The sequence below is a fragment of the Tachysurus vachellii genome, chromosome 26 (assembly GCF_030014155.1).
Source record: "Tachysurus vachellii isolate PV-2020 chromosome 26, HZAU_Pvac_v1, whole genome shotgun sequence".
NCBI classification, from domain to species: Eukaryota; Metazoa; Chordata; class Actinopteri; order Siluriformes; family Bagridae; genus Tachysurus; species Tachysurus vachellii.
The window spans coordinates 1204697-1217196 of record NC_083485.1 but is presented as its reverse complement, the minus strand read 5'-3'; the positions used below and the strand labels follow the sequence as shown (position 1 = coordinate 1217196).

The 12500-nt window shown below is 45.6% G+C and overlaps 2 protein-coding genes across 2 annotated transcripts in view; both read left to right on the top strand.

Annotated features, from left to right (window-relative positions):
- Positions 1–2052, top strand: part of cnga2b (cyclic nucleotide gated channel subunit alpha 2b) — a 5922-nt gene extending 3870 nt beyond the window's left edge. The window contains exons 6-7 of the mRNA XM_060863154.1: positions 1–37; positions 449–2052. The exon at positions 1–37 is cut by the window's left edge and continues 70 nt beyond it. Of these exons, the coding sequence (XP_060719137.1) occupies positions 1–37; positions 449–1914 (1503 nt within the window). The 3' untranslated portion in view covers positions 1915–2052. The remainder of the gene's footprint in view (positions 38–448) is intronic.
- Positions 2053–2457: 405 nt separating this feature from the next.
- The window catches only part of LOC132841090 (transcriptional regulator ATRX-like), a 26391-nt gene continuing 16348 nt past the window's right edge, over positions 2458–12500 (top strand). The window contains exons 1-11 of the mRNA XM_060863276.1: positions 2458–2664; positions 4054–4175; positions 4338–4396; positions 4590–4645; positions 4740–4861; positions 5489–5605; positions 6016–6125; positions 6229–6296; positions 6397–6880; positions 6969–7893; positions 8090–8150. Coding sequence (XP_060719259.1) covers positions 2645–2664; positions 4054–4175; positions 4338–4396; positions 4590–4645; positions 4740–4861; positions 5489–5605; positions 6016–6125; positions 6229–6296; positions 6397–6880; positions 6969–7893; positions 8090–8150 — 2144 coding nt within the window. The 5' untranslated portion in view covers positions 2458–2644. The remainder of the gene's footprint in view (positions 2665–4053; positions 4176–4337; positions 4397–4589; positions 4646–4739; positions 4862–5488; positions 5606–6015; positions 6126–6228; positions 6297–6396; positions 6881–6968; positions 7894–8089; positions 8151–12500) is intronic.

Sequence of the window (12500 nt, the reverse complement as noted above, 5' to 3'; positions counted from 1 at the left end):
ATTTACATACTGGACACCTGCATGCGATTGAGGACAGGTACAAGACCATTTGCCCGTGTACCACTTATTGATGTTTTGTATTGTACTGTGTTGTTATTATTTGCTTACTTATCATAGCATTTCTGTATTTCATCCAAATATTCTAGAGGTGAAGCAGAAGACAAACAGTAATAAAATAACAGGATAATAAGATATGAGAAAACTGATTTGGAATGCTAGTTGCTCCATCTGCTGCTAAACGTTATTACAATGGCAACCAGCAGTAAGAGCACCTACTGGCGACTTCGTAGTACAGCGACTGTATGTGTGAACGTAGCTTTAGCCTTCACCCTCCCCGATCAGAAGCTGTCCATATCTGTGAGAGAGCTGACTGGTGGGTGGGAATTGTCCAAAATCAAATCAGGGAGAAAAATTGAGGAAAACAATTAGCATCTTATTTCCTCCACAGGATACCTCGAGCAAGGTCTGCTGGTGAAGGACTTGGCCAAGTTGAGAGACAACTACATTCACACTCTGCAGTTTAAACTGGACGTTCTGTCGATCCTGCCCACAGAACTGCTCTTCTTCGCCACGGGGTACATACCCCAACTTCGCTTCAACCGCCTGCTCCGCTTCTCGCGCATGTTCGAGTTCTTCGATCGCACAGAGACACGCACCAACTACCCCAACGCCTTTCGCATCTGTAATCTCGTCCTCTACATCCTGGTCATCATCCACTGGAACGCATGCATCTATTATGCCATTTCTAAGGCCCTGGGGCTCAACTCAGATACCTGGGTGTATTCCAAAGTGAACGAAACACTAATGTTCTGCTATGTCTACTGCTTCTACTGGTCCACACTAACACTAACCACCATCGGAGAAATGCCCCCTCCAGTGAAGGATGAGGAGTTTGTCTTTGTAGTTTTTGACTTCTTGGTAGGTGTGCTGATCTTCGCCACCATCGTAGGTAACGTAGGTTCCATGATTGCCAACATGAATGCTACAAGGGCTGAGTTCCAGGCACGCATCGATGCCATCAAGCACTACATGCACTTCCGCAAGGTCAACCGCACCCTCGAGACGCGCGTCATCAAGTGGTTCGACTATCTCTGGACTAACAAAAAAGCTGTGAATGAACAGGAGGTGCTGAAGAATCTTCCAGATAAGCTGAGGGCCGAAATTGCTATCAATGTCCACCTAGAAACACTGAAGAAAGTCCGCATTTTTCAGGACTGTGAAGCCGGACTTTTAGTAGAACTTGTCCTGAAACTGAGTCCCCAAGTGTACAGTCCTGGGGACTACATCTGCAGGAAAGGTGATATCGGGAAGGAAATGTACATTATTAAGGAGGGACAGCTAGCTGTGGTGGCGGACGATGGCGTCACACAATTTGCATTGCTAACTGCTGGCGGGTGTTTTGGAGAAATTAGCATCCTCAACATTCAAGGTAGCAAGATGGGCAACCGGCGTACGGCTAACATACGTAGCATCGGCTACTCTGACCTATTCTGCCTTTCAAAAGACGACCTAATGGAGGCTGTAATAGAATATCCAGATGCTCAGAAGGTTCTGGAAGAGCGTGGAAGGGAAATCCTAAGAAAGCAGGGCCTCCTGGATGAGAGCGTAGCAGCTGGAGGGCTAGGCGTCATAGACACAGAAGAGAGAGTGGAGCGCTTAGATGCATCTCTGGATATCCTGCAGACACGATTCGCTCGCTTATTAGGGGAGTTCACGAGCACTCAGCGCCATCTCAAACAACGAATCACAGCACTCGAGAGGCAGCTTTGTCACACGGGACTCGGGCTGCTGTCGGACAACGAGGTGGAAGGAGAACACGCCGGTGTTTCTGCACATACACATACAGATGTACAGACACAACCCGAAACATACACACGGACCACAGCCGAACCGAACTCTAAAGACGAGAAGTAACTCAGACGTAAAACTGCTTCGATTCATATCCTAACGGAGCCGACATTTTTACTTCCTCCCTTCCGTATATACTGCACGTTTGTAAGACTGTACGTATGTACGTCATGTGCGGTAGCTAAAATACTGTAATATGTTCTTTACCCACGTAAACAAGCCCAATGCTGACTGACCCCATATTGGAAGTGTTCGAAAATGTACTAGCTAGGGATATATATACTCATAATAAAGAACATGTCAATAAAAAAACAACCTAAATCATTTGAGGGTTTTAGTTAATGTAGAATGAACCTGTTGGCCTTTATAACTCAATCCTACATGGTCTGGTTACACATTAACTCTGTGATGCTGAAGTAGCAGCAGCACCTTCTTGTGGCGTCAATAACGGGTTTTAACAACGTTGTCTTTGTGTGTGTTTTGTAAAAGATCGGTAGACTTTAAAACAGATGAGTTAGTCATCTTTTATTATTATATTATTATTATTATTATTATTATTATTATTAAGCGCACAAAGGAAGTGACGAAGTGACAACGGCACGTCGAAATCTGGTCGCCATTTTAATGCGCCGCGCGCAAAACATAGCCGGCAAGATGGCGCAGTGTACGTGAAATAAACAAGGGAACAGGTTTGCGTGTTGTAGCTGTGTTCGTTGTTTATATCGCGGTGTGATACAAGCGGATGGTTACGATTCTGTTGTGTATTTAAACACAGTCGACTGTGTGTAGGCGCAGGATGTCCGCCGAGGTGCTCAGGTAAGAGGAGGAGTTTACGTTAGCTAAACTGGCTAACTAGCTAACAACCTAACTGGCTAACCCAAATGAATAGGGTGTCTATGGAGAGCTAGCTAGCTTAGCTTAGCTTAGCTTAGCATAACTAGCATAGCTTAGCATAGCCGTTAGCCTAAGCTAGTAAATATGTGAAAAACAAGGCGACTTCAGAAGGAAAGTAAAACAGCGAATCTCACTGCACCACTTTTGTGTTTATTTTGATCGTCTTTACTGTAGTTTTAGTTGACGTTTTACTCGTCGCACCAACCTTAGCGTTAGCGTTAGCTTCTTTATACACAAAGAATATTTTCACACAGAAAGGTTAGCGTTAGCTTGTAAGCTAACTGAAGGTAAACACTGAACCTGTGTAAGAGTTGATCCGAATTTTACTTCAACACGAAGAAGAATTATAAATATCTGCGGAAAAATAATCCAACATTTTATTATTAAGAGAAAGTATTTGGACGTCGAATGTTTTATTTATTTATTTTATTTAAAGTAATGTATATTAAGAGCTATGAGAGTTTTCTTTCTTTTACAGTTAAATAAAATGTCATTAAAGTTTCGTGTGTGAACTTCAGCGTAACAGACATTCATATGACGCTTGCAAACATGTATTTAAAATCTCTCTCTATATATATTTGTCTTCTATATTTATAATATTTCTTATATCATCATGTACGAGTCTTGAATTTGTCCAATAAGATGCTCTCTAGAATTTACGTGCCCCGCCCACAAGAGGGCGTGTCCTGCTTAATGGTAGCACATTAATCAAACACACTGGTGATAAATATTATATAAAACAGATTAATTAGGATATGAAGTATTTATTTATTTATTTTAAACAGCACAACATGAGCTATAAAGTTTATCTGACAAACATTATCTGTGATTCTTAATTATTCACGATTATGCATGATATGTAAATTAGCCCGTCGCCCTTCAGCCGTCAGCTAACAGGATTAATGGACTGCTATTAGACTACGTAACTAAAACCCTTCTCATGGAGCGTACAGTGGAAGTGAAGTGGACTGGTGTCGTTTGTGTATGTGGCCGATCGGTAACGAGCCGTGCCGCTCGCTCCGCCCGTACGCTTGGAGTTTCTGAGCTCCTGCTGTGAAACGTCGTCGCCTCGGACCATCGAGAAGTTTCCTCGAACCCAAGTTTAGTGTATGATCACCGTGTCATCATGGACACTCACACAATCATTTGGGAATTAAACATTGCTCCTGCTTTCTTTAGTCATAGTTTTTACTATTTACTAGATGAGGATATGTATCTATCTGTATGACTGGATTCTAATCATGAGCACTAAAGTCCGGTGTGTTTGTGTTCTTTGTAATGTTTATCGTTCTTCTGTAACGTTTATTATAGGCTCGAACCCATGGCGGGGGGCAGCAGCAGAGGCAGTGGGGGTAAACTGGGCCTCCTGATCAATAAGCTTCACACATTTCTGGAGCAGGGCAGTGAACACAGCTTACCTGGGCACTGGAGCGGTGAGTGTTTTAGACCTTTAATAGGTATAAATAGGAATTGATGGCTTGGTCGTTGCTTCTAAAAGTCACTCTGTTGTCATGCTGTGAATAAATAAAGGATTGTTAGGACCTAAAGTGTGTATCAGTGTAAACTCTGGGTTTTACTGCTCGTCCCTGTCTCAGGTGCGATGGCCAAAGAGTTTATAGAGCAGCAACAAGCTGAATCACGAGCTGCTGAAGAGGTAAATAAAAAATGTCCTAATTTAGATCTTAGTTTACTTGAATATTTTAACCACAGCAAAATATTGTATTAGGTTTCAGTTTATTATTCGTCTTTAAATTGTGAGCTTTTATTTATTTATTTATTTATTTATTTTTAGATTAAACCCAGTGAGCAACGATACTGACTTGACAGCGTGTGTGTGTTTATTTTAGTGCATGCAGCCAGGCATCTCCTCAGAGGCGAAGTCCTCTGCAGCTCGTTCCAGAAGGTTGGTTCTGTTTATTTCTAAGTGAATGATGGACGTTACACAGTAGTTTATCGAGCGTTCACTAAACACACTTGGCCTTTTGTCTAAAATCCAGGAAGCCGTTGGTGGTGACGAAGCACAGCGGCCTGAACGAATCTGACGCTTCCTCTGAGAGCGGAACAGAAGACGTCTTATCTGTCAACTCCAGTGACCCAGACACGACCTGCCTGCCTAAAGGTGTGTACTCTAGGACTCTGTATCACCAGACAGGGGGCCGAGCACTGGGCTCCAGAGAGCGGAGGGGGCGGGGCTCCAGAGAGCGGAGGGGGCGGGGCTCCAGAGAGCGGAGGGGGCGGGGCTCCAGAGAGCTGATTATTTAAAAATGATGCCTCCTCATCCACACACACACACACACACACACACACACACACACACACAAAACCCACTGTTTTAAGTCTTAAATCAGTAAAACCCATCATATTATATGACCTTATAAGTCTCATCTATTTTTTATGAAACTAAATTAATGATAAAATTTAAAAAATTAATGAAATGGGGCTAAATTTAACTCAATATCGAATAATGTGAGAGACTATAAAACTAGTCACGGTAACACTCTCTCTTTCTCTCTCTCTGTCCCTCTGTGTCTCTGTCCCTCTGTGTCTCTGTCCCTCTGTGTCTCTGTGTCTCTGTGTCTCTGTCCCTCTGTGTCTCTGTCTCTCTGTGTCTCTGTCCCTCTGTGTCTCTGTCTGTCTCTCTGTCCGTCTCTCTTTCTCTTTCTTTCTCTCTGTCTGTCTCTCTCTCTGTCTCTATTTCTCTCTCCCTCTCTCTCTCTCTCTCTCTCCCTCTCTCTCTCTGTTGCAGGTACGGTGTTTGTGTTGCCAGAGCCAGTAGCTAATGAAGTCCGGGACGAGTTCAGAGGTCCAGAATTTCGTAGCAAACGAGTGAAACAGAACAAAGACTTCTCAGACAAACGGAGAGGTGAGAAAACGTACGGTGATGCCGACTGTGTTCTTTTCTCTCTTCTGTCTTTTTTGACCTGTTAGTTCTCATGCGTGTGTATAAAGTGTCTGTTCTACTGGTTTGTACTCTGTCTTCACCATAAATAAATAAAAAGTGAAAGTCTCCTCAGGGGAGGGGTTTATCCCAACGGCTTTGCCTAATTACTGCAGGCTCCGCCCACTTTTCCACTTTGTACAAATATGATGATATTTCAGAAATCTCCTGTAAATCCTGTGTGAGATCTGATCAGTGACGGAGTCTGAGACTGTATGTAGATTAAATTACACCAGGTTACTGAGATTAATTCAGTTCTCTTTTTGAACTCTTTAGTGTGCACTAGTCTCAATGTGTGTGTGTGTGTGTGTGTGTGTGTGTGTGTGTGAGATTAGGAGGCTCTGACATCGAGCGAGTGAACTGTACGGCCTGCGGTCAGCAGGTGAACCATTTCCAGAGAGACTCTGTCTACCAGCACCCTGCACTTAAAGTGCTCATCTGCAAGGTGTGTGTGTGTGTGTGTGTGTGTGTGTGTGTGTGTGTGTGTGTGGGATGAGTTGTAGAACACCTCATAATACTGATGGAAATTTGTGTTGTTTTTTCCTTAGTCCTGTTTTAAGTACTACATGAGTGATGACATCAGTAAAGATGCAGAGGGGATGGATGAGCAGTGCAGGTAGGAACTGACCACATCTACATACAAAGGGTTATAAACGTAAAAGCTGTGTTTAACTGCACAACCTAAGTGACTGCATTGTGATTGGCTGTTCCTGCAGGTGGTGTGCGGAAGGAGGCAGTCTGATTGGCTGTGATTACTGCAGCAACGCCTTCTGTAAGAAGTGCGTTCTGAGGAACCTCGGGCGGCGGGAACTTTCGGCCATCTTAGAGGAGGAGCGCAAGTGGTACTGTTACGTGTGCAGCCCGGAGCCTCTTATGGACTTGGTGCTGGCCTGCGATTCGGTGCTCCAGAACCTGGACAAGATCTGCAAACGGACCGGCGTTGGGGGCGGATCCCGTGGGAAGCAGAGGGGTGGGCGCGGTGGAACAGGAACGCTCAGCTCGGCGCCTTCGAGGGGTCTGTGCGAGCGCATGCAGCGCGTGGTGGATATGACTACGTCACTAAACCGCTCCTTCGTGGATTTCATGCAGAGCGAGAAGGACGAGGAAGCGAGCGAGGAGGAGGACGTGGACCGAGCGAGGAGACTAATGATGTTCCGCACCATCCTGCAGGACCTGCACCAGGCACACGCCGCCCTGCAGGTAACGTGGATATTACTGGCTTTGGAATTTTTCATTGACCACGTCGTTGTGTATTTAACTGTTGATAAACTTATGTTTACGTTTACAGGAAGCACTGGATCGGGAGCTGTACGGCGGGAAACGGGAACCTCAGAGACAGCGTGCAAAACCTCGGCAGCGGAAACCTCGGGCTTCAAGAAGCTCCGGTGTCACTAAGGAGCTGGTGGTGAAGCTGACGCCGGTCCCGTTAGAGTCGTCCGTTAATCCTGACTCGAACGCTGACGCCGGTGCGAACGCTGCCGATATCGTAGAGATAAATAAGCAAATGGAGGAGGAGGAGAAAAAGGAAAAGGTGGAGAAGATGGAAGGAGGGGCTGTTGGAAAGGAAGGAAAAGACGAGGTGAAGGTGGAAGAGAAGTGTGAGGGGAAGGTAGGTGCAGCAACGGAGCAGGAAAACACAGATGACGAAGATGAAGAAGACGAAGTTGACGAGATGGAGATGGCGGAGGAGAATAAGCGGTCACCTCGTGTCAAGACGACGCCACGGCGAAGGCGCTCGGACACCACGCACGCCGACCTGGAGGAAGACTCCGACTCGGACGAGGTGCCCGCTGTGCTGCTGCAGACCGCAACCGCTGCAATGGCCACCAGCGAAGAGGAGGGTGGGGTCGACAGCGACGGGGGCGGGGCCGACACAAACCAGGAAGTCAGAAAGCAGTGTCTCTTTGGCCTGGTCAAAACCACGACCCCCTGTCAAGACCGAACTTCACGCAAACGGAAACTTAAGGAGAGGTCCTTGTCTTCATCCTCGTCTTCCTCATCCTCCTCTTTAGTCGCAGAAGTCGCAGATCCTGGGTCGAAGGTCAGGAGGAGCGTAGGTCTTCCCCACAAGGTTGCCAAGACGACGGTGGATAGCGAGAGTTTGTCGAGCGATCAGGAAATGGACAGCAGCGACTCGGACGAGTTGGAGCAGAAGATCAAACCGCTGAGTGACGTCACACTGATGGGAACTGGAACGTTCCAGCAGTCCTCTGGTACAGTAATGATACGTGTCACATTCACGTCATTATGGTCACGAGGGTCGAGTCGTTCTATAACTTGTGAACGTCTTTCCCTTTTCCCCTCTCAGTCACTCTCTCTCTCCACTTTTTCACTATGTTCCTGTTTTTATTTATCTTTATTTCTAATCTTCCTGTGTGTGTGTGTGTGTGTGTGTGTATGTGTGTGTAGGTGATGAGGTGGACGTGTGCCCCGCCCCGATCATGTTGGATGAGGATGATGTGGAGAATAGGTACGGTTTGGATCCCGAGTGCACAGGCCAAAGCCCTCCGTCTCAGTCCGAAACTCCGAACCCCATCAAACCCCCCGACACACACACCGCTGCCACCGTCTCCATTCAAACACGCTTCAAAAGCTCACACACTTCAGGACCTCCCCTCACCCCCACGCGCACGCGACACACCCGGGCGGCGGCCAGCATGGGTCTCGTTCTCCGCCGACTCAACATGTAACACACACTAAACACAGACGTCTTTTCTGTAGTGCGCACTATCTAGTGTACTAGACTGACAGGAGCTGTAGGCATGTGCTGGTCATCAGTCGTACGCATTTAAACGTTTTCGGGCGACATTAAAGTAAAATCACGGCAGAGTAAAACCTCTCTATGGTGACGTGGTGATTTCAGTACATGCCTAGTTGGCTCACCTGCTCTTCCCTCCTTGTTCATTTCCAAATCAAAGCCGACCGAACGACTTGTACTCGACCTCGCTACAGGTGTGAACGCGGCCTCTCGGCGGCCTCTCGGCGGCCTCTCGGCGGCCTCTCGGCGGCCTCTCGGCGGCCTCTCGGCGGCCTCTCGGCGGCCTCTCGGCGGCCTCTCGGCGGCCTCTCGGCGGCCTCTCGGCTTTTGTTCGACAGCTTTTTCTTTTATTCCTTTCAGCTTATTATTTATTACGACCGTAGCATCTGCAATGACGTTTTTCCAGCGTTAGGTAGTGTTGCATCTTATAATACTACTCGTGTAGGTTAGTTTTGTTCGTGTTCGTAACCAGGGAGAAGATTCGCTGTGCTGTAACCGGACCTTCAGCATCATGTGCTGTGACTTTCCTCCCAACTGGTTGTTTGTTTGTTTGTTTGTTTTCTTTCCAGTAAAGAAGAGTTGCTTTAATGGTATTTACGCAGTTTATAAAATACTCAGACGTCGTCTACGTCGACGCAGAAATACTCGTGTACGGCGACGAGGCGGAGTTTTAAAGCCGGTTACGTTGATACAAAACCATGTAATAGCCCAGGAACATGTAATGGTCTCTTTTTAGAAACCTGTGAATTAGCACACAGCCATGCATGTAGCTAGAAACACACTTAGCTGTTTAACGTCATGCTAACGTGCCACCAGTCGATTCCTGTTCACGGAAATGTGTTCATCATGAAGCGGTGAAATGCACATCGTTGTGATGCGGTATTTTTTACTTTTTGTTTTTTTCAGAGAGCTGTTGTAGCTAGAAACACGGCTAGTTTTCCTGCTCAGATTCAAAGACAGCGTCTCAAGTCCCGCCTCCTCTCCTTTCATTGGTCGATTCCTTACCAGTCGTAATCCATCCTGCTATACAAATTTCCCATAATCCTCCATGTCGACGCCGTTTCCACCACCACGTCGGAGACCCAAGTACACGTGATGAGTACGCATCCCCTCGTTACCAGGGTACCATGTGGGCGGAGCTAGAAAACAACAATTAAATGTTAACTTTATTATTATATTTTAAAAAGTTATTTATTTACCCACAGTAATGTTGTTGTTTTTTTGTTTTGTTTTTTTTTTTAAATCGCATTGTTGTTTGTCCGTACAGTTCCTTGTGATCCAAGCTAAATCCTCCAGATCCAGTTTGGGGCAAATCCCAAATCCCTTCCTGACTGCTTTGTTTGTGCCCTTATGTTAGAGTGCTAGCTGAAGTCGTCCTCCGCGGTGTCCTCGCACTCGGCACAAAAACATTGCACAACTTACGATTTGGTTGGTTGGAAGTTTGCACTCAAAAAAGAAAAAAAAGAACCTTGCTGTATTTTTTTATTTTTTTAAACTAAAGATTAAAGTATTGGCACCCCGTGTGTGTGTGTTTGCAGGCAGCCAATTGTTTTGTGCAAGTTTGCTAATTTGTATGTTTGGCGATTAAACTATGGTCACATGCTGCCTTTAAAAAAAAAAAAACTTTCACTGGAAAGAAACGCGACGTTTACACCAAATGAGAGAAACCTATTTATTTTTGTTTTATTTGGAGGAATGTTTCTTCCATCTATCTTCCTGGACGCACGGATTGGTGCCGTTTAGTCCTGCGATTAAAAATGCAAATGTTTTTTCCTCATTGTTTGTGTTGCATCCTTGGTCTGTTGTGTAGCCTGTGATTTTTGTTCTATTTTATGTTTTTAATCCGTACTTTTTTGCTCACGCTTGTTAACGAGCATGTTTTAATTATTTATGTCTTTTGAGGCTGTTTTTATTAGCGTGTCGTTAGCATGTAAACGGAGGCCACACCCCCACAACCTGTCTCGTGGTCTTTCCTGAGGAAGTGAGAGCACTTACTCTTGTGTGTCTTGTGTCTGTCTGTGTGTGTGTTGTAGGCCACAGCCTGACGGTTCTGGAAGTGCAATATTGTCGGTCAGACATTTCAAGGGCTGTTTGGTTTGCTAACGGTAGGTGCGCAAAGAAAATGGATACATAGATTGGCGTTAAATCTTGTATAAAAATCATATTTGATTTGTGGGGGAGGGGTCGAGTGTTTGTTTTTTTCTGTAATAAAAGCCCTTTTTCGTTGTGTATGAAATGCCGTGTAAGTGAAGGATGACGGATTCCGATTGAACATTTGAGAGTCTGTAGGTCAGTAAGGGCGGAGCTTAGATTACATTTGTTCAGCCAATCACAAAGTGTACACTATATTTTAGCTAACGTTAGCGCTGCCGAACCGAACGTTAGCATAGCAGCTACCTGATAGCGTCGCTCATGTGATATTGTGTAAATTAATCTTGTGTGTGCAAGTCAGTAGACGGCATAGTGGTGATGTCCGAACCAATTAGCTGATGAAATCTAACTCGAGCTCCACCCACTTTTCACTGAGCAACACCTCTGCAAATTCAGAGCATGTGCAAAAACCTGCACCACCATCTTGACGATAGGCTCTGAAGTGTTTTTTTTGAGTTCTTGAGCACTTACCCACAATACCTTGTGGTTTGATGGTGGATGAAGCTACATTGATGAAATATTTGCAATTTCTCAGAAATTTGGCCTTTATTCCACAAACGCCTCCATACTTACCAGGTAGCTGATGGGAATGAAGTTCTCTCATTTTAGCATGCTAGCTTGTTAGCAAGTCAGCAGACATGACTCGCTTGTGTGTATATAGTACAAAGGAAACTGTGAACCTGTTCAGTTGAGTTCCAGCACTCAGTGCTTGGACCCCTAAACATCTGAACAGAACCCCTCCTGCTTCAGCACTCGGTGCTTGGACCCCTAAACATCTGAACAGAACTCCCCCTGCTTCAGCACTCGGTGCTTGGACCCCTAAACATCTGAACAGAACTCCCCCTGCTTCAGCACTCGGTGCTTGGACCCCTAAACATCTGAACAGAACCCCTCCTGCTTCAGCACTCGGTGCTTGGCCCCAAACATCTGAACAGAACCCCTCCTGCTTCAGCACTCGGTGCTTGGCCCCTAAACATCTGAACAGAACTCCCTTGATTCAGCACTCACAGGGTTTCCGCGGGGTCATAAAAAGTCATAAATGTAACAATAAGAATTTAAGGCCATAAAAAGACACAAAAACGTCCGGATTTTCCATACAAGGTCATAAAAAACATTTAGCCACGTCTTAAATTGATCTGTCGTCCATTCATTTGTTGTTCGATCAAAATGCGGCAATGACATTCATTTGTTTGGCCTGTTGTAGTTCTGTATGTGGAATCTGGGTGGTATCACACTGGTATCACAGCGTTCCAGAACTACAAGGTCCATGCGGCAGCATACAGACTTGTCGGAAGGACTTTCACAGAAACCTGCGCGAACTCCGAACATACTGTATCATACTGAGTCACTGTTTAGTTTAATTAACGTCATCCTGACTATCACAATGGGAAAATGTACCTATAACGATCTGTGGCTCGAAGACGGTGCGTTTAGTAGCTGGATCAAGCCCCTCGCTAACAATCGGTATCAAGCCTATTGCACTCTGTGTAAGAAGACGTTGGAGTCTAGTTTAGGTATAAAAGCCTTGAAGTCGCATGCAAAGTCAGAAAAGCATATCGTTGTTGTAAAAGGCCTGCAGAGGGTGCAGGCGATCCGTCAGTTTTGTTCGGCTCCGTCACTAACGTTACCCGGTCAAGTACAGCGCGGGATTCCGTTTCTGTCGTAATTCGTGTAGGTCATAAATTCAAATCATAATGGTCATAAAAAGGTCTTAAAAAGTCTTAAATTTGTCTGATTAAACCCTGCAGAAACCCTGCACTCAGTGCTTGGACCCCTAAACATCTGAACAGAACCCCTCCTGCTTCAGCACTCGGTGCTTGGACCCCTAAACATCTGAACAGAACCCCTCCTGCTTCAGCACTCGGTGCTTGGACCCCTAAACATCTGAACACAACCCCCTGATTCAACATT